This window comes from Nothobranchius furzeri, chromosome 14 (genome assembly GCF_043380555.1).
Source record: "Nothobranchius furzeri strain GRZ-AD chromosome 14, NfurGRZ-RIMD1, whole genome shotgun sequence".
Taxonomy (NCBI): Eukaryota; Metazoa; Chordata; class Actinopteri; order Cyprinodontiformes; family Nothobranchiidae; genus Nothobranchius; species Nothobranchius furzeri.
In genome coordinates, this window is record NC_091754.1 from 30,050,766 (window position 1) to 30,073,077 (window position 22,312).

The window sequence follows — 22,312 nt, forward strand, 5'->3', positions numbered from 1 at the left end:
TTTCGGTACCCGTCCTTCATAACGAGAACTTGCCTAGGCAGCTGCGCAAGAGCGTTATGTCGTCGGTCGCTGCGAGCCAGTTGTAAACAGAGCAGCATGGTAGAAAGAACGCACGCTAAAGCTTGGGTCCACTTCACTAAATTTGATGGGTAACTGGGTGATGATGAAACCAGCGACAACGATCTAAATGAGACATCCTCATCTTAATCTGCTCCGGTTGATAACGTTAGCTTGATATGTTAGCTTCCGTTTCACTAATGGTGCGTTCGCTTTCTCCTCGGAACTCCGAATTTCCGACTAGAAGAACATGAACGCGCTCTAAAGTTTGGCTTCACTTTACTAAATGCGACGGGTGATTGGGTGAAGATGAAACCAGTGACAACGATCTAAGTGTGAGGTATCATCATTTTAATCTGCTCCAGCAGCTAAATAAACTGTTTAAGATAAAGTTAGCTTGATGAATTAGCTTCCATTGCCACCGTTGTTATCAGCTAATGGTGCGTTCGCTTTCTCCTCGGAAATTCTAACTTCCCAGTAGGAAAAATCTAATGAAAAAAGACGGCAAAAGGAATGAAGATACACAGTAAATTTAGTTCACAGTAAAGATGTTTGCTTCAGTTTAATTATCAGCTTATAAAACTACAAGGACGATGTTAAAATACAAACAGTTGTATGTTATTTATCGTGATATTTATCAAATATGGTTATATATTGAGAAACATATATATTTAATTATAAAAGAGAATTAAAATATTAAACACTCAAAAGTATCTAAAATTGGTAGCGTTAAGAACCGGTATCGATTCCTAGGTACCGGGAATTAGTACCGAATCGATTCAAATGTCAAAGGTACCCATCCCTATTCCTGAGTCTAAATGTGTGGTTTTAAAAGTCAAATTGATAGAAGTTCTAGAAGTTACATTTCCCCGCTTTTGTCCTCCAGACTCTGATGACAAACATAAAAAGAAGAGAAAAGGCCGAAGTGAGGAGAAAAAGAAGAGGGAGAAGAGGAAGGAGAAACCTGACAAGCGTGGGGGTGGACGCAAGAACGACAAGGACAGAGACGAGGGTGAGAAGCAGTCGGGGAAAGACAAGAGAACCCGTGTGCGTGATTTGGACGAACGCTCACGTGAGGATACCCGGTGGAGAAGACGAGATGAAAGGCCAGAGGAAGATGAGCGGCGTAAGGAGGAGGAGGAGAGGAGGCGAAAAATTGACCATCAAAGAGACAGCGAGAGGGAGAGGGAGAGAGACAGAGGGAGAGACAGGGAAGGAGTGAGGGAGAGAGAGAAAGAAGAGACCAGAGACAGAGAGAGGAATAAAGAGAACAGAGACAGGAACAAAGAGCGAGAGGAGAGGAGGAGGAGGTGAACTCTTCATCTCTCTACTGCAGCAGCCATGATAAACTGATGATTGACAGCCCTCATCTCCTCAGCTTCTCACTTCTGATGTGGACCTGGGACCCATTTTTATTTTCCTCCTTCAGTCCTTCTGTTGAATTTAGTTGATGAAATGAAAGAAAAATTAAAGTTGTAATAGATGTTTTTAACTTTCGTGTCTCTGAATCCTGATCCACCTATACAGTTAGTGGTTTTTCTAAGCTTTCTTTTCATTTTCATAAACTTCAGCAAATTTATAGCTGGTGAATATAGAAGTTTTCAAAACTGAATGAATCAAATAATGAAACTATAAGATTTAATATTAGGAAAACAAACAGTTCAGACACAAACGGCTGCAGTTACATTACTTCACAAATGAAAAGGTTTTATGAAATTAAATTATAAAATGCAGGTCACTCCATGAGAAGAAATTTTAGATTTTCAAAATAAAAGCTGAGACTTAGTTGAGAGTTCCTGAACTTTGTTGTGTTCCAGCTGTAAGTAAATTTGCAGCTTTACAGACTAAAGAAGCCCAAACTAAACGGATTCATCTCCACCCATCACATCTGATATTCAGCTCTCTAAATCATGAATCGATATTTACCCATTGTTTTCTAACTTAAGTGTCTTTAGTGCGACACACACCTTCCTGAATTATTCTTCAACCTTGATGTTCAAGGTGAGAGTACGAGGACTATGTTTTGTGTAAATGGGTCGTTTCAGAGATGTGCTGTGATTGGTTGAATGTTCTGAAGAGCAGAAAGACAGGATTGGTTTGCTGTCGCAGCAAATATGCAGGAGAAGATCCATCGGGACTAGCAGGCAGCAAGGAACTCTGGGAAACCACAGTCTGCAACAAACGGAGATTTGAAAAGGAGCTCAGAGGATGAGGGCTCAACTAGGATTGTTTTATCAATCTATAATGTTTTCCATCAATTATGGGAAATTACTGTACGCCTGTTTGATTTCACCTCAGTGGTCCCTCCAAATGAGATTAGATTTCACGTAAGTCTTTATAAGTCCTGTGGGAAAATAAAAATTATGTTTAGAGAGTAAAAAATAAATGCTTTTTGAAATTCTCCAAATAGAGAATGTGCACATTAAACAGCAATCCCTGGACTCCTACTAGTGCACCTTTGTCTGGGCAGGTTAACCTGGACGTGAAGGTGCTTGGTTCCTTTATAATATCAAGGATCTGAGTGAGGAGCTGTTTTAGTGAGCCCATCCTCTTCTAACGGCCCAGGCGAGGAGGTATGACTTTTTACTGAAGCTGTTAAAACAGCTCTATAGTGTTATCACTGGATCTGCCCTGTGCACATCCATCACTGCCTGGTCAGAGCCACAAACCAGGACATGAGGGAACAAGAGGAGACTTAAAAAGTCTCGAGCAGTAATGTGTGCACCTCAAGAAGCTGGAAAGACTGATCCTCAGACCCCGATGGGGACTGAATTAACCTCCCTCTAACAAGATCTTCAACCAGCAGATAGAAATGGTCTCCCTTCATAAAAACTTAATCAATAATCCATGTTTGAAAGCTATAAATCCTACATATTGTCTGGATGTTGATTGTGTCTGACTAATAATTTGAATAAAATCTGATTACCTGAGAAGCTTAGGGTGGCCAGGCTCGGTAGTGATGAGGTGAGCTCTGAGCTGAGCCACTGCTCCTCTTGGTCAATAGGAGTCAGTTGAAGTGAGGAAGACTCCTGGTCACCTTCATCTGGGAGATCATTGAACAAATCCCATCTGAAGAAGATGCCGTACTGGTCTGGGAGTGTCCTCCTGGATGTGAAAGGTGCCACTGGGAAGAGGGACATCTGGGCTTCTCCTCGTCACCTGATTTTGGAAATGTGAAAAGAAAATGCTTGGATAGCTTTGTGTGTGTGTGTGTGTGTGTGGTGGGGGTCTGAAGAAGAGCTTCTCTTCTTGTTTTCTAATGCTTTTGGATTTTAAAGACCGAATAAGAAACAGAAATATGAAGTTGCGTTAAAAGCAGCAATGTTTCCATATTTATTGTCACAAAATTGATATCCATGAGAGTATTTTTGAAGATGCTTCCTTGAAACGTGAATTCAGTTTATAAAATCTCTAAAATTGTAAGTTCATATATTAAAAAAGCCATTCCAAACACATTTCTGCCTCTAGATCCAGGTTGGAAGCTCCAGTGTAGAAGATCCTGAGTCAGTTTGTAGGTTCTGATCAAACAAGTACAGAGATCCTCCAACACCCACATGTAAAATGTTACATATCTCTGCCATGACGTTACCGTGTGAGCCCGGACTGTGAGAGTGCTGCATATATAAACGTGAGAAACCAGTGACTGTAAACTAAACACAGTGTTTGAGCACTGAAGAGTCTTGATTTTAAATGCTGGATTATTTTGAAGCCTCAGCAAATAATCCACCAACTATACTCACCCACTCCCTATAGGATCAAAAATCCCAACAGCCACAGTTCTTATGCCAGATTATACACAAGCCTCCATGCAGCTCACAAACCCATGCCATGCCAAGTAAGTTGAGTGAGTTGGAAGTCACACCACTCCAATCCTTTTTGTCTGCAATAATTTTCTGACAAAAAAGATCCATCCATTTTCATCCGCTTATCTGGAGTCGGGTCGTGGGGGCAGCAGCCTAAGCAGGGAGGCCCAGACTTCCCTCTCTCCAGTCACTTGGGCCAGCTCCTCCGGAGCAATCCTAAGGCATTCCCCGACCAACCCAGAGACATAGTCCCTCCAGCGTGTTCTGGGTCTTCCTTTAGGTCTTCCAGTTGGACGTGCCCGGAAAACCTCACCAGGGAGGCGTCCTAATCAGATGCCCGAGCCACCTCAACTGGCTCCTCTCGACGTGGAGGAGCAGCGGGTCTATTCCAAGCCCCTCCCGGATGACAGAGTGTCTTGCCCCATCGCTAAGGGAGAGCCCAGCCACCCTGCAGTGAAACCCCATTGCGGCCGCTTGTATCCATGATCTCGTTCTTCTGGTCACTAACATGGATGTAAGTTTTGGGGTGGGGCAGGGGGGACATGCCCCCCTTTTCCAAAGTCAAGTTTTGACCCCTGCACTTTTCTTACCATTCAAAAACAATATTACACTATATTAAATAGACGCTGGTTGAGCACTAGGACCAAGCGGAAAACAACCGTTGGTGTTGAAAGGTCCTCACTCAGCCCCTGTTCATCGGAGGGGAACAGGTGGGGAGGGTTTTTGGGCGTTCACATGGAGGAGAACCTAACCTGGAGTTTTAACGCCACAACCATCAGAAGGCACAACAGACACTATACTTCCTGAGAATGCTTAAGAACAACCAACTTATGAAATTGTTGGTGTCCTTCTACCGTTGCTCCACAGAGAGCATCCTGACTGGCTGCATGTGTGTGTGGTTTACCACTTGCACAGCAGCAAACAGGAAAGCGCTCCAAAGGGTTGTCAACACCGCCCAAAAAATGATCGATTGCTCTCCCCACCCTGGAAGATCTGTACAGTGCCTGCTGCCTCAAGAGGGCTAACAACATTCTGAGGGACTCATCTCCTCCGGGTCATTCGCACTTTCAACTGTTGTCCTTTTGCCATTAAAAGCATGGACAAACAGACTGAAAAACTGTTTCTAGACAAAAGAATAAATAAACATCTACAGTATAGATATGACTTTCTTCCTTTTCCTTCTAAACTGTGTAATATCATATGTGTAATATCAGCAGTAATGCATTAAATACATGAGGATGTGAATGTGAGTGCATTTGTGGTTTGCGTTTAATTTATTTGTAGTTCTTTTTTTTTAATCCTTATTTATCATTTTTATGCACCATAGGGGAGGGCACTACTTTTACTTTTGTACAATGACAATAAACACTTTCATTTTTGTACCGCTCCATCTTTCCCTCACTCCTGAACAAGACCCTGAGACAACTCCTCCACTTGGGACAGGACCTCATGCATGATCTGGAGAAGGCATTCTACCCTTTTTCAAGTAAAACACTCCATAAAAAACACTCCATCCTGTGTATCTGCTCCTAATCAATAAGTCAAATTTCTCTGTCTGTTTCATAAGGAACTCAAATTAACGTTTATGATTATTTTTGTCATGAAGCTCCCTCTTACAGGTAACAATGTAAACATTTCAGCAAACACCTGCATGGTGGAGTGAAAGTGACACTTGTTGAGATGTTTATGTGGAAGTTTCAGCAGAAGGACCTGTGTGTGTGTGTGTGTGTGTGTGTGTGTGTGTGTGTGTGTGTGTGTGTGTGTGTGTGTGTGTGTGTGTGTGTGTGTGTGTGTGTGTGTGTGATGAGAGAGAAGGACCAGGTAACAATAACACCACACTAATCTGAATCTTTGAAAAGAAGGAAACAGGAGAATAAATTAGCAGAACTCAACAGAAGAACTGTTAAATACAAGGAACACCAAACCATACAGGACACCCATGGGTCACAGGCAGACTGATGATGATGTGTGCCACAAACATTCTGTTTACATTTAAACAATGTAAACAACAACATCAAAAACAAACAAGTATTTTCTTCGCACAATTTGTGTGTTCGTGTAAAACTCCGTTTTTTTTATAAATGCATCTCCATTTGTAGGCTATTTGGGAGGCAGAGAAGCTACGCATGCGCAGTTTTCCCGCTCCGCTCTCGGTGAAGCGCAGAGCGCGCGGCTCTCCAGACGGAGTTCCTCCGCGTCCGGGTCCGTGAAGGACGACTGATCAGACGAACCGGGAACGGGGTGGCAGGCTGGGGACACTGATCGGGTCCGTAAAGATTAATAGTGACTGACAGGCAGCGGACAGCGCGCGAGCGGAGTTTAGCGCGTCAGAACAACAGGAGTCCACTTTCTCCATCCATCTCCATCCTCCATCCTCCTCCTCCGGTAAGCCACCTCGCTCCTCTGTGTTAACCTTTCTTTTTAGCGCCTCTTTTCCATATTTCTGTTTGTTCACTTAAATGTTAGAAAACAAACTGAGCTGCATCATCAGCGGCTTTCAAACAGCCCTATCAGAGACGGAGTCCTCTTTGTCCGGATTCCTTCTGTGCAGTTTCTAAAGAGTCTGATTTTCTACTTTTAGCCTATTTTTGTGCTTTTTTTAAGTTTCTCTGATATCTCTGACCGTTTCTGCTTTGCTCTAAACTCCAAGTGTTCTAATGTTCTACACATCTTCCCTCTGGAGCAGCAGCGGTGCGCACTTGACTCAGTTAAGAACATTTAAAGCACGACGAGGCTTTTCCCGGTAAAGATAAAATAATTTGTGTTCAGTTTTAAATAAAACGATGCATAAATAGCAGTTTTTTAAAAAAAATGGCCAAACGTGCTGTTTGTGTTATAATGAAAGTGTTTTTGTTATTTTGACCTTATTTATTTTTTTTTTACTTTTGATTAAATGAAATAAATAAAATAAAAATCAAGAAAAGTGAATCAAAAAGGGAAAACTGGGGCATCATCCTGATTTGTGTGTAGATTTGTTCTCCTTTAACCCCTTCATGCTTGTGACTGACTCAGGATTTAATTTGGGAATAAAAATCTAAAGTTCAACTGTAGTTTGTCATTTTTTCCCCCACTCAGGTGGACTTTTTTTGACAAACTAATATTATATCAATAATATTGATGTAATATTATTATTCTATTGTCAGTGGTACAACTGAGTCCAGTGGGACACTTTTATGCAAGTGCAGCCTAGCTTTGAGCAGGTGTCCATAATGCATGAAAGGGTTAAAATATCTTGGATTCTCTAAATAAAGCTGTTCAAGGAGAGGGAATGTCATACGTGAGTGCAGACAGTGGCCTCAGACACTGAGAAAATAAGCTTTAATGAGAAAAGATGATGATGCAGGAAATATACTCACAATAAGAGTAAAAGAAACATACAGAAAACTAACATAACTACAGGGATAGTGATTTAAACAAGAACACAGCTATGTTTGTTTCTGAGAAGTTGAAAACTTTTGTATTCTATATGACTTTATATGAGAAAAAACCCCATTGCAATGATTTAGTTTGTAAGAATTAAATGTATAAAAGCATTTCCTCAAAAGTTTACTCAAACTTTACACATTAGGATAAATAAAAATGGAAATTTACCTTTTACACATGTAATAATTCATTTTTCTTTCTAACTCCCAATCCCTTGATCTCCCCTCCCCACATACTCTTCCTCCTATTGGACCTCCTGCACCTCCATCCCAGAATATCAGCTCTGCTCCTAATGATCTTCTCCACATTCCTCACCAGCCTGTAAACTCCTGACAGACATCCACACTCTTTATGTGCAGCTTATTTATTAGTGATCTCATTTAGCAGACTGAAGATGTCACACTCTTGCTGAATGTGAATGGACATGTGGCCATACTCATACTTAATGTAGGTTAATAATGCTGTGGAAGGCTGCTGCTCTTTCTGCCATGAATACGATGGTAATTCATACTTAGGTGACAATATGACAGACTGTGGTTGTGTGTGTTTGTGTGTGTATGTGTGTGCATGTGATCCTCTGGAAGCTCCAGATTTAGGTGGCCCTTCAATTAGAGCAGGCATTTAAAGTTTAGCCCAGGACCCATCTGCGGCCCCGACTGCATTTCTAGAATAACGAATTTTGTCGTTCCTGCAGGCTGCTGATGTAGATCAACACTTCTTACATTTTTGCCTTCAGATCTTTAGTGATATATCTATTTTGAAGGGTACTAATTAAAAAAGTCATCATAAAAGACATTTTGCAATTTTTGAAAAGTGGTCTGTGTGACATTTGTGGCCTTTGGACCCCCTGAGTTAGAGGATCTGCAGTCCTGTTGATGATGATCAGATGCAGAACCATTTTTTACTCTGGAAATTTTCGTCTTTGCAACAAAAAAAGTCCCAACAGATAGAAAATAGCTGATGAAAGTGCTGCAGCAGATTATTGTTTTACATTTCCCATTTTGATGCAAAAAATTTTCTATTCATTTCTTTGTCTCTATTTTCTCAACCTTCTTATTCCCTTCTCTCAGGCCATATTGAGTGATTTCTTACTTGAACCCACTTTTCATCACTCCACATGAAACTAACAGGTCATCCATCACTGTGTCCTTTTTACCTTTCTTTTTCCTTTTCCTTAATTCCTTCCACCTCTCTTTGCATCCTTCTCTTCCTGCTGTGCGGCTGCTCTTTGAATGGATGTTTTCTCACTGCTTGTTTCAGGCTTGGCTTTTTTCTAATTAATACCCTTCACCGTAATTAAAGGAGAAGGCTTGTGGTGAAGACAGAGGAGGGTCTCTGGCATGCAGCTCAGGGTCCAGTCAAAGATAAAGAGGCCGAAGCTCAAACTCGATTTTTGCTAATTCGAGTTTTTAAACCAGATCAACAATGGTTCTTTCCAACCATTAGACGCATGATTGACTTCATGTCCTATGAATTCTTTTCCATCTACTGTACGGCTGTACGTTCAATAAATTAATATTTTTCTATTGAAAAACCATGTTAAAAGTTCCCAAAAAGGACAAAACGTTGTTCAGTTTCCAGTCACACTGGTGTTTCAGTGCAACAGAAAGGAAAAACAACTGAATAAATGTGAAATCTCTTGATTTCTTCTGCAGCTAAATCCCCAAAGAACTTCCTTCAGATGAATAGTAAAAGTCTAAAACGCACCTCTCCCTAGGCTGCCACCTTACCGTGGTGGAGGGGTTTGAGTGTGTCAATGATCCTAGGATGATCCTAGGAGCTAAGTTGTCTGAGGCTTTCTGCCTCTGGTAGGGTCACCCTTGGCAAACAGGTCCTAGGTGAGGGATCAGACAAAGAGCAGCCCGAAGACCTCTTATGATGAATTATATAAATGGAAACAGTGTTCCCTCGCCCAGACGTGGGTCACCGGGGCCCCCCTCTGGAGCCAGGCCTGGAGGTGGGGCACGCTGGCGAGCGCCTGGTGGCCGGGCTTTCACCCATGGAGCCCGGCCGGGCACAGCCCGAAGAGGAAACGTGGGTCCCCCTTCCCATGGGCTCACCACTCGTGGGAGGGGCCAAAGGGGTCAGGTGCCGTGTGTGACAGGTGGTAGTCGAGGGCCTTGGCGGTCTGATCCTCGGCTACAGAAGCTGGCTCTTGGCACATGGAATGTCACCTCTCTGGTGGGGAAGGAGCCTGAGTTGGTGTGTGAGGTTGAAGAAGAAGAAGAAGAAAATATCATTTCTATAATGCCTCTCAAGCTAAAAATCACGAGGCGCTTCACAAAAGCAAAAAATGTAAAAATATAAAAAAGCATTTAGAAAATGTTTTAAAATATATTGACAATGAGCAAAAATAGGCAATTGTAATTAAAAAAATGTTTAGAAAGAGAGAGAGTGAACAGGAAAGAGGGAAATCAGTGGATCCTGAGGAAGGTGGAATAGGTGGGGAGAGCAGAATAAAGAGAGAGTGGTGAAGAAGGTTATACAAAAGCCAGCTTGAACAAGTGAGTCTTCAGCTGCTTTTTAAAGGAGTCCACTGAGTCCACTGATCTCAGGCTCAGGGGGAGAGAGTTCCAGAGTCTGGGGGCCACAGCAGCAAATGATCTGTCACCTTTGGTCTTTAGCCTGGTGCTGCACAACCAGTAGGCTTTGATCACTGGACCTCAGGGACCTGCTGGGGGTGTAGGGACTAAGAAGATCACCAATGTAAGATGGTGCTTGTCCATGTAAGGCCCTATAGACCAGAACCAGGATCTTGAAATGAACCCTGAAGTTGACTGGCAGCCAGTGAAGCTGGAGGAGAAGCGGGGTGATGTGGGTGTGTTTGGAGGACTTGGTTAGAAGCTGAGCACAGGCATTCTGAACCACCTGTAGACGGTTCAGGGAGGTTTTGCTCAGACACGTGAAAAGAGAGTTACAGTAGTCTAAGCATGAGGAGATGAAGGAGTGAGTAACTGTCTCAAGTTCAGAGCGGGACAGAAAGGGACAACTTAGCAATGTTCCTGAGATGGAAGAAGGAAGAGCGAACAAGAGAACTGACATGAGAATCCAGGGTGAGAGCTCGGTCAAAGGTCACGCCCAGATTCCTGACAGAAGGTTTGGTGTGAGAAGCACTTGGACATTCGGGTGAAGAGAGGGGTGGAGCTGTCAACTGACCACTACCTGGTGGTGAGGTGGCTCAAATGGTGAGGGAGGATGCCGGTCAGACCAGGCAGGCCCAAACGTATCGCGAGGGTCTGCTGGGAACGTCAGGCAGAGTCACATGTCAGAAGGAGCTTTAATTCCCACCTCCGACTGAACTTCCAAAATGTTCCAGGGGAGGCGGGGGACATTGAGTCTGAATGGACCTCCATTGTTGAGGTGGCCGACCGGAGCTGTGTGGTCGCAGGATCGTCGGTGCCTGTTGTGGTGGCAACCCCCGAACCCGCTGGTGGACACCGGCAGTTAGGGATGCTGTCAAGCTGAAGAAACAGTCCTATCAGGTCTCTTGGCCTGTGGGACTCCAGAGGCAGCTGACGGGTATCGGCAATTCAAGCGGAATGTGGCTCGGGTGGTCGCCAAGGCAAAAACCCGGGCGTGGGAGGAGTTCGGTGAGACCATGGAGCAAGACTTCTGTACGGCTTCGAGGAGATTCTCGTCCACCATCCGGCGCTTCGGGGGGGGGGGGGGGGGGGGGCAGTGCGCTACCAACACTATCTATAGCGGGGACGGTGTGCTGCTGACCTCTACTCAGGACGTTGTGGATCGGTGGGCAGAATACTTCAAAGACCTCCTCAATCCCCCAACACATCTTCCAGTGAGGAAGCAGATTCTGGGGACTTTTGGTTGGCCTCTCAAATCTCTGGTGCTGAGGTCACTGAGGTGGTTAAAAACTCCTCTGTGGCAAGGCTCCAGGGGTGGATGAGATCTGCCTGGAGTTCCTTAAGGCTCTGAATGTTGTGGGTTATGTTGGCTGACACGGCTCTGCAATATCGCGTGGACATTGAGGGCAGTCCCACTAGACTTGCAGACCAGGGTGATGTGTTCGAACTACAAGGGGATCATACTCCTGAGCCTTCCTGGTAAGGTCTATTCAGGGGTTCTGGAGAAGAGGGTCCGTCGCATAGTTGAACCTCAGATTCAGGAGGAGCAATCTGGTTTTCGTCCTGGTCGTGGAACACTGGACCAGCTGTATACCCTTAGGGGGATCCTGGAGGGTGCGTGGGAATTTGCCCAACCAGTCTACATGTGTTTTGTGGATTTGGAGAAGGCATTTGACCACGTCCCTCAAGGGGTCCTGTGGGGGGTACTCTGGGAGTATGGGGTACCAGGCCCTCTGATATGGGCTGTTAGGTCCCTGTATTACCGGTGTCAGAGCTTCGTCCGCATTGCCGGCAGTAAGTTGGACTCCGCCATGGCTGCCCTTTGTCACCGATTCTGTTCATAACCTTTATGGACAGGATTTCTAGGCGCAGCCAAGGTGTGGAGGGCATCCGTTTTGGTGGCCTGAGGATCAGGTCTTTGCTTTTTGCAGATGATGTGGTCCTGTTGGCTTCATCAGAAGGTGATCTTCAGCTTTTGCTGGAGAGGCTCACAGCTGAGTGTGAAGCAGCTGGGATGAGAAACAGCTCCTCTAAATCTGAGACCATGGTCTTGATTCGGAAAAGGGTAGAATGCCTTCTCTGGGTCAGGGATGAGGTCCTGCCCCAAGTGGAGGAGTTTAAGTATCTCGGTGTCTTGTTCACGAGTGAGGGAAAACTGTAGTGTTAGATCGATAGGCTGATTGGTGCTGCATCTGCAGTGATGCGGGTGTTGTACCGGTCTGTCGTAGTGAAGAGAGAGCTGAGTCAGAAGGCGAAGCTCTCGATTTACCGGTTGATCTACGTTCCTACCCTCACCTAAGGTTGTGAGCTTTGGGTAGTGAGTTTTAGTGACCGAAAGAACGAGATTGCGGATACAAGCGGCCGAAATGAGTTTTCTCCGAAGAGTGGCTGGGCTCTCCCTTAGAGATAGGGTGAGAAGCTTGGTCATTCGGGAGGGGCTCGGAGTAGACCCGCTGCTCCTCCACATCGAGAGGAGCCAGTTGAGGTGGCTCGGGCATCTGGTCAGGATGCCTCCTGGACGCCTCCCTGGTGTGGTTTTCCGGGCATGTCCAACCGGGAGGAGACCTAAAGGTAGACCCAGGACACAGTGGAGGGACTATGTATCCCACCTGGCCAGGGAACGCCTTGGGATTCCCCTGGAGGAGCTGACCCAAGTGACTGGGGAGAGGGAAGTCTGGGCCTCTCGCCTGAGGCTACCGCCCCCGCGACCCGACTCCGGATAAGCGGATGAAAATGGATGAATGGATGGATGGAAAAAACACACTAACAAACTCAAAACTAAAACTTCTAAAAATAAGTACTTTTTTTATTTTTGGTGAAATAAACTATCTAGCTTGAGATGCACATGCATGTTCTAGACTCTTATTGTGAAAGATTTAAAGAGAATCTTGACTTCTGTGGTGGATGCTGCTGCAGAAGTAGCCAAAAGACCTCATATTTGACAAAAAGCCTCACTTTTTGGGTAGTTTACTTAGTAAAAACACTCCTATAATAACTGTAATCTGAACAATTTTTCGACATGTTTTTAATCATTCTCAGTTGCCTCAACGCACCACCATAGAGGCTTTAAGAGTAAATGGTAAATGGCCTGTATTTGTATAGCACCTTCTTAGGGTTCTACAACCCCCGAAGGCACTTCACAACACAATCAGTCATTCACCAATTCACTCACACATTCACATGCTGGTGGGAATGAGCTACGATGTAGCCACAGCTGCCCTGGGGCGCACTGGCAGAGGCGAGGCTGCCGAGCACGGGCGCCACCGGTCCCTCCGACCACCACCAGCAGGCAAGGGGGGTTAAGTGTCTTGCCCAAGAACACAACAGCAGATATCTCTGGTCGGAGCCGGGATAGAACCTGCAACCTTCAGATTAATGGTGTAAAGGGTTAATTTACATGTTATTTAATGACCATGAGACATGAGATTACATAGGAACTATGGAATCAATCTGATGGACATTTGGGTACCTTTAACCAGAAGATTGGAACTTTTTGTTGCAAGGATTATGTAACACTTCGTATTGACTGAGAGACAACAGAAGAGAGTCAAGTTTTAAAAGTTTAAAGATTTATTACTAAACAAATTAAAACTAGACTAACTTTAACACTAAATGTATGGTGTTACTAAGGTGAGTGAGACGGAGAATGGTGTAGTGTGGAATGTTGTTAAGAACCAGCAAATCCGAAGAAACGATTAGTTCTGGTCGGAGTGAAGGTGATGTCTTTGCGCTAAGCTTTGATTAGGAGATTCATAAAAACGTTCAACGCCATTCTGTCGGTCTACGTACCTTGGTGGAAGTCCCCGTCTAGATCAGGAGGTGTAGAGGTCCAGCTTGGACCTTTAGAGCCGAAGCTTGTAGAACAGCCGCTGCACCCGACCAGTCCAGTCTTTGAGATACTTCCGGGTCACGACAGTTTATCGGCATCTAACAAGACCCAAAACGGGGTCGTGATGGTTCAGATTTTACTCTTCAGCCTGCAAGGATGAGGACTGCAAGGACACCAGATTCTGATAAGATGATTTGTTTTGGAACAGGCAGAGATAGGTTTCCCTCCGCGTTTCAGTCTCTGCTGGTCTCAGCTCCTCGAAATAGCCAAATAATGAGGTTTAAATTTCTCCATACCATGCTGTGACTGCTCTCTCTATGATGACAACCACTTTGCCCAACCAGGTGCGTTCCATCCAGACATAAAGGAGCCTCCTGCTCCAATCTTATTCTCGAAAAACTCTTGCTAATCGCATTGAAAGACCAACCGACCAGATCCTAGCTTGAATAATTTTCAGTTTTCAGAAGCAATACCGTGCGTTGAGGTGAGTTCGACTATATCTAGTCGGAATCTCTCAACCTCACACACCAACCCAGGCTCCTTCCCCACCAGAGAGGTGACATTCCATGTGCCAAGAGTCAACTTCTGTATCAGACCGCCAAGGCCCCAGCCCTCGACTACCACCCGTCACACACTGCACCTGACCCCTTTGGCCCCTCCCACAAGTGGTGAGCCCATGGGAAGGGGGACCCACGTTTCCTCTTCGGGCTGTGCCCGGCCGGGCTTCATGGGTGAAAGCCCGGCCACCAGGCGCTCGCCAATGTGCCCCACCTCTAGGCCTGGCTCCAGACGGAGGCCTCGGTGACCCGCGTCTGGGCGAGGGAACTCGGTTTCCATTTATATTATTCATCATAAGAGGTCTTCAGGCTGCTCTTTGTCTGATCCCTCACCCAATGCAAAGAAGTGCTGTGGTAGACCAGCAGACAGGACAAAGAGCCTTGGGAGGATAAGGGAGGAGAAATAGGCAGAGTTTCCAAGAGGTGGAAGAAAATCAATCAATCATCAATCAGCCTTTATTTATAAAGCACCTTACAGGCATGAGCATGCCACCATGGTGCTGTACAACAAAAGAATAAAACATATAGCGCCACAGACATAATTAAAACCACAAATAAGAATTACAAAACATAAAACACTAGCAATTGCTAACCCACAGAATTAAAAGCCAGATCGTAAAAGTAGGTTTTCAGCCTCATTTTAAAAACTATTACCGATGGAGAGCCCCTAATGGTTAGAGGCAGTGCGTTCCACAGTTTCGGACCCTCAACAGAGAACACCCTGTCCCCTCTCAACTTCAATCTGGCCTTAGGAGCCACAAGTAGCAGCTGGTTCTCAGAGCGGAGTGACCGGGCTGGAACATATGGCTGCAGCAACTCCATCAAATAGGTTGGAGCCACACCATTCAGCACCTTAAACACCATTAAAAGTAGTTTAAAATGAATTCTAAAATCAACAGGCAACCAGTGGAGAGCAGCCAAAATTGGTGTCACGTGTTCATACTATCTTTTGTTGTACAAGAATCTTGCTGCAGCATTCTGGACAAGCTGAAGCCGTTTTACAGTGCCCTTACTTACACCAAATAAAATGGAATTACAATAGTCAAGTCGCGAGGTAAAAAAAAGCATGAACAACAGTCTCAAGGTCACGTCTAGATTAAAACGGCTTTACTTTAGCCAAACGTCTTAAATGATAAAATGAAGAGGATACTACAGTACCCACATGAGCATCCATGCAGAATGCACTGTCCATCTTCACGCCAAGGTTGACTGCTGAAACACCCAAATATGAGTTCAATTCACCGCAGTCTACGTTTGAAAAATCAACATGTCCATTTGGACCAAACAACAGTGCCTCTGTTTTTTTCCCATTGAGAGACAGGAAGTTTTCTGCCAACCATATCTTAATTTCTGCCAGACAATCCAAAAAATTTGTTATCTTGTGATCACCGGCGCCATTTAGAGGCAAGTACAATTGGCAGTCGTCGGCATAGAGATGGAATCCAATTCCAAACTTTCGTAAAATGTTACCCAATGGGAGAATATAAATTGAAAACAGCAAGGGTCCCAGTATTGAACCCTGCGGTATCCCCATGGCAGATGTGAGAAGCCCGATGAGAAGCCACCCATCCTCACACAAACCATCCTGTCACGTAAATATGATCTGAACCAGTTTAGGGCTGAAAGCCTGAAGTTCTCCAGAAGCAGTTATTTTTGCCTCTCTAATCACATTGATCACATCTGGTCACAACTGGAAGCCAGTAATCATGGTCTAGTAAGGAAAAGGTGGTTATTTCCCCAGACTGAGGCCGTTTCTCAACTTGCGTACTTTCCTGAACTTGTGCAATTGCGTACTTGTGAAACGTAATCAGCGTTGGCTCAAGTACTGTTCCAATCCTATATGTATCATGGCATGTACGTTCATAGTTCCCAGAGGTGTTCTTGCTCCACCCATTGTATCGAGGGTGCATTAAAGCATCCTTCTGCAGACTTCGGCCAGCACCGTATTCCATAATGCATTGTGTCACAAACCATTATATCATGAACGAAAATGGCGGAGAAAAAATAGCTTGTAATTGTAGTGTATTTGCAACAAAAATACAAATAATTAGTTCTAAATAAATAAATTTGTCTGTTATTGTAGATAATTGTGTGTGACCTGTAAAATTAGCTGATTGTTGATGTTTTAGGTTGCCGTTATGGCTGGTGCATTGCACTGGTTGCACTGGATATGTTTCCATTTAAGGCTGCGGTGTAAAACATCTTTCATAGGCAGTGATTCTTTTCTATTTCCACTGTGTGAAATGAGGTAAAGACAGGTGGAGGTAAATGCAGTCGTAAAAATGGGTAAAATACCAGCAAGAATGGTCAAAACTTCAATTTTATCCTTGTAATGTAGCAGATATATCAGAACAAACTCATTAGGGTTAAACATCTCTTTTTAGAAGTGCTCTGAACACAAGATTCGTAGAAAGATGTGGGTTTGCTGCATCTTTTATTTACTCTGTTTTTACTGCAAACGTGACCTTTTGTGAGACTGTATGAAAAATAAATGTTTTGTCTAAACTTTAAAGAGCTGTGTGTTAAAATGATACTCCCATCGGCACAGGTTTGATGTTTTTGTAAAAGGAAGACTTTACTAGAATAAAAAGATTTAGGGGAAAGGAAAAAGCCGGTGGGAAGGAAGTGACCTCTTTAAGCTTCATGATATTATAATCCTTGACGCTAGTTTTTAAGGCAGCACTGAGGCAGGATGAACCCACTCTTATATTTGTTATTGTCTGACATAACTGTCAATTAAAGCGTGAGATTTCAAAAATCCTTAAAAACCCTTCAATAAATAAACCTGCTAATCAGCTGTGTTAATAAACTAACCCTCTTCAACATCACATCATTTTTATTCTCCAGCAACCTGCTTTTAGACCACATTAAACCATTTTTGTACAATAATCACCAAACATGAGAGCTTAACCTGTCCAAGCCTCTAATTTATCTAACAGATATGATTTTAAATCTACAGAAACAAGAAGATAAGTTGTAACGTCCAGGAAAGAAGATTTGTCCTGCGGTAACACGCTCACTCCATTCTCCTCCACATAAATCAATGTAACCTATTTATAGGTTATGACAGCATTACTACACACTGTGTGTGTGTGTGTGTGTGTGTGTGTGTGTGTGTGTGTGTGTGTGCCAGGACTCCAGCAGTGGGCAGATTGAGAAGCAGCATGTTGTTACGTCAGGGCAGATTAGTTTGGGAACCTGCTGTGAACACACACACACACACACACACACACACACACACACACACACACACACACACACACACACACACACACACACACACACACACACACACACACACACACACACACACACACACACACACACACACACACACACACACACACACACACTTTCATGGGGGAGACTTGTTGTAGCCCAGTCCCAATATATCTGGCAACATTTAGAAAACGTTTATTTTTCAATCACAAAAACACCTGAAAACCTTTTGAATGCATGCACAAATGCTTGCAAGTTGGAGAATTCCTCTGGATGACATGAGTTGCAACAAGAGAACTGGTAGCTAAAGGATTAATGTGAACATAAAACATAATATAAACTTACTTGCAGAATTGAAAATTAACTATAATCGATTGTAGAGGGTTTTATAAATCATGGTGGCTCCATGCCTTCCATGTTGGTGATTAGATCTGTAACATATGAGAAGTAATATGATTCAGTCCCTGCATCTTTATTCGTTCTTTCCACTTAACTTTTACATATTTATATTTTAGCCAAGATGCTTCTGGATATTTTAGAGGATTCAGCCTAAAGATTCGGAGTCAGAGTTGTGGATGGGGCTTCCTGTACTCTCATCAAGCACAAGCTTCTCACATAGATAATCTGCATCCAGAGGAACGACCCTCATAGATTTTAATTGTTCCTTAATCAGCATCAAATCATCTAACAAGAACAATATAAACACATTAAAAAAATTCTCTGTCCTTTGCTTTGATTTGGCCTAACATTTAATAAATGCTCATTTTTGCAACAGAAAATACACATTTCTAACAGAATTTATTAAATAAATAAGAGAAATTTCATTTTAATTGATTATAATTTTGATCTTGTTTAAACATTTCTCATTAATTAAAATGAAAGATGCTTGGATCCTGTCTGTAGCTTTAGCTGTAGAATCTTCCCTCTTATCCATTCACTCTCTCTCTTTCTTTACATTTTTTAATCACAATTGTCTATTTTTTGCTCACCATTTTCTAAATTCTTTTGTATATTTTTACATTTTTTGTTTTTGTGACGCGCCTCATGATTTTTATCTTGAGAGGCGCTATAGAAAAGATCGTTTCTTCTTCTTCTTCTAAACTTATATGAGGTACGTTTTTTCGTACAAAAAGTGTTTCTTCTTAGTCTCTTTTTCTAAAGATAAAGTCTAATATCCATTAGACAACTGACATTAAAAAAAGGAAATCCTGCACTTTGGTAATTTATTTATAGTTTTTGTCAAATATTAAGTGCGTGCTTAAACTCTTGCATTAAAAACATAAATGTACTATTGAACATTAACATGAAACAGCTCAATTAGAAAAGGGTAGAATGCCTTCTCCGGGTCAGGGATGAGGTCCTGCCCCAAGTGGAGGAGTTTAAGTATCTCGGGGTCTTGTTCACGAGCGAGGGAAAACTGGAACATGAGATTGATAGGCGGATTGGTGCTGCATCTACAGTGATGCGGGCGTTGTACCGGTCTGTCATGGTGAAGAGAGAGCAGAGTCAGAAGGCGAAGTTCTCGATTTACCGGTCGATCTACCTCACCTGTGGTCATGAGCTTTGGGTAGTGACCGAAAGAACGAGATCGCGGAAACCAGCGGCCCAAATGAGTTTTTTCCGAAGAGTGGCTGGACTCTCCCTTAGAGATAGGGTGAGAAGCTCGGTCATTCGGGAGGGGCTCGGAGTAGACCCGCTGCTCCTCCACATCGAGAGGAGCCAGTTGAGATGGCTCGGACATCTGGTCAGGATGCCTCCTGGACGCCTCCCTTGTGAGGTTTTCGAGCATGTCCAACCGGGAGGAGACCTAAAGGTAGACCCGGACACGTTGGAGGGACTATGTCTCTCATCTGGCCAGGGAATGTCTTGGGATTCCCCCAGAGGAGCTGGCCCAAGTGGCTGGGGAGAGGGAAGTCTGGGCCTCTCAACTATAGGCTACTGCCCCTGCGAACCAACTCCGGATAGGCGGATGAAAATGGATAGATGGATGGGTGAAAAAGCTAAAATTGTAACGGTGTTCTGACTGAAACCCTCAGGTCTGAAGTTGAAGTAAAGTCTGGTCACTGATCACTTTACATGTTTTACCAAATGTCATGATTTCCTTTTATTATTGTCACCATAATCTGTTTTTACAGTGTTTTTCGCTAGGTTGCTGCTGCCTACAGTACAGAGCGCTTACAGTGAGCTCCCTCGTTACCCCCATTCCGTCTGCTGTGATTTATGAAGCTAGCTGTGTGTGTGTGTCTGCACCTGCTCCCTGTGTTGTCCTAGGATACTTAATTAATTTCCTGTCATGTGATTTGGAGGATTTGTTGAAAATAATGAAATGTGATCAGGTGATTATGAAGAAAAAACCCACCTAACATTAAGCAGAGAGTGTGTGTTTGTGTTTGGATGTGTAAGAAAAGTTTGTGTGAACTAGAATAGGTGTGTAAATAGGACAGCAGTGATGAAGTGCTTGCTCGTGACTTGTGTCTCTGAGGTATTACACACACACACACACACACACACACACACACACACACACACACACACACACACACACACACACACACACACACACACACACACACACACACACACACACACACACACACGAAGGTTGTGAAGGTGACACTGACACACACTCTTGCACTCTGAAACATCACTTAAGGCTTCTGGGCTGTTGGACGTTTGCATTAGAGCTGGACTGATATGGTTTTTTTAAGGCCGATGCCGATCTTTAAAGAACTTTGTTGCCGATGGTCGATATCTAAAGCCGATTATTAACTCATTCACTGCAAACCGTTTCCTGACCAGAAAAGCCCTTCGCTGCCAGCGTTTTTACTGTTTTCTTAAGCGTCACAGAACGTTGCGCTCTATGATGATAATGCCAAAACTACCAAAACTACCAAAACAACCAAAACAAAGCGGAGACTCACCTCTTACATCAGGAAGAATCCGCACATTTCGAGCGTTATCTGTTCTTTCATAATCCGTTGTTGAATTGTGATCGACAGAAGCTTTTCCGGTTCGCACCTCTTTTTTTTTTTTTACAGTAGCGGCCCAAAACGATCTCCTAACACACGGATTTTCTGCTTCCTGATCACATGACGTGTGACATATGCGGATCAACATCGGCTTTAGAGCTGAGATTTTTGTTCTCATGGTGGGGGGGCTCGTTCCGACGCCCACACAGTAAAAAAATGCAAATGACGACTGGCAGTGAACGAGTTAAGACTGATATATGTTTTAGCAGCACATTGATTGTGAAAGACAGCTGAACACTCACTGTATGTAATATCAATGAAATAAGTCAACAAACCTCTTAATATTTAATGAACTTCAAACATAAAACAAACTCAAAACATAAAAAAAATGGTGTGTTGGGGTCCTTCGGGTCCTTTCTTCAGTCTAGTAGTGGTGGCAGTTGGCCACCCGGGCGCCTGATTTATTAAAAAAATTTTTATCGGCTCTTAAAAATAATTTCGGCCGATATAGAAAAAAATTGAATATATCAGCCCGATATATCGGTCTGCCTCTAGTTTGCATCAAACTCAGTCTGGAATTGATAAACAATATTCTATACTGAAAATAAACTTGCTGACAGCTGAATCTCAGCTGGAGGACAGAGGTGTTTGGGTTCATAACATCAACACAACGGTTCTGCTCACTCTGCTAGATGTTAGCTGGTAAACATGGAAAACTAAACTGGTATTGCTCTGATATTTAGCCAATCCTAACACGATCCAGTAGTGTTAAATCATTCGTCACAAGTAAAAGTTATGATTCAAACTGTTTTTTTGAAAATCTTTATATCCAATAGATATTTTAATCATTGTCTCATAAACGTTAGCCCATTGGTTTCCCATTCAGTAAGAAAATAACAACCCAGTAAATAAAAGTCATTGTCTCACATGAAGGTTGCTGCTTTCATAGAAAATGAGACACAGGTTTACTCGCCACGTTCTCCCTCTGTGACATCACTCTGCCAGCTTTAAAGCTCCCTTTGTGGCATGAAATACTTTGTTTAAGAGACACCTAAACTGCCCACTAAGGTGTGTGTTTCTGTGTTTGTCTCGTGTTTCTTCTTCCATTAGTTGAGTGGAGCAGCTGTTGAATGTTTGATGAGTCAGCATGTTGAGAAGGAAGTGATGTCATAGTTTTCTTCTCTGCTTTCGGGCTGAGTTGACATGTTCTGACTACATCTTTTTGCCTCTGCTCATGCAGAAACGGCTGGTCTGCTCGCCGTGGCGGCTGTGCGGTAAATCTAGGGTCTGGTGGCCTTTTCTGTGTGGCCTCACCTCTCACCTGGTGTCAGCTCAGTTTCAGCCCTGCTGCAACCCTGAACTCTCAGAAATCAATCAGTCAATCACTGAACGAGACAAAGCTAGTGACTAAAACCTCAGTGCTTGTTGTTTTGCAGGAAATGACAGATGTGAGTTGGTTTTGTTGCTGCACCTGTGAAGACGATTCTCTGGGAATCATCAATCCAGACTTTGAACAAAGTTAACAGAGTTTCTACCCATATTGTCGCTTTCTGACAGCTCGAGCTGGTTCTGACCCAGGTTTGCCTACCAGACGAGTTCAGCCCAACAGAGAAACACAGTCTGGTCTAAATAACCCACGCATGTTGCACAAACATCTGCTGCACCGGCTTGATTTGATTTGGAGCTCTGTCCCAGCATGCACCTTGCTGGGCAGCCATATTAACACGGCCGCCCAGCTGATATCACCCCCACCCTGAATCATTTTGTAAACTGTAATAAAGAATTTTCTCTTTAAATTTTCTATCATTAGGAAACTCAAACCCATTTATGTTGAGGTCAAAGGTCAGAGGGGTTTCTGAGGACCTTTTCAATG

The 22,312-nt window shown here is 43.6% G+C and overlaps 2 protein-coding genes across 3 annotated transcripts in view; both read left to right on the forward strand.

Annotated features, from left to right (window-relative positions):
- The window catches only part of cwc22 (CWC22 spliceosome associated protein homolog), a 28,729-nt gene extending 27,180 nt beyond the window's left edge, over positions 1-1,549 (forward strand). Inside the window, exon 20 of the mRNA XM_015965951.3 lies at positions 944-1,549. Coding sequence (XP_015821437.1) covers positions 944-1,371 — 428 coding nt within the window. The 3' untranslated portion in view covers positions 1,372-1,549. The remainder of the gene's footprint in view (positions 1-943) is intronic.
- A 4,557-nt stretch (positions 1,550-6,106) lies between these two features.
- znf385b (zinc finger protein 385B) overlaps positions 6,107-22,312 on the forward strand; it is a 67,940-nt gene continuing 51,734 nt past the window's right edge. For both annotated transcript variants that reach the window (XM_015965946.3, XM_015965947.3), the window contains exon 1: positions 6,107-6,245. The gene's annotated coding sequence lies outside the window, so the exon portion shown is untranslated. The remainder of the gene's footprint in view (positions 6,246-22,312) is intronic.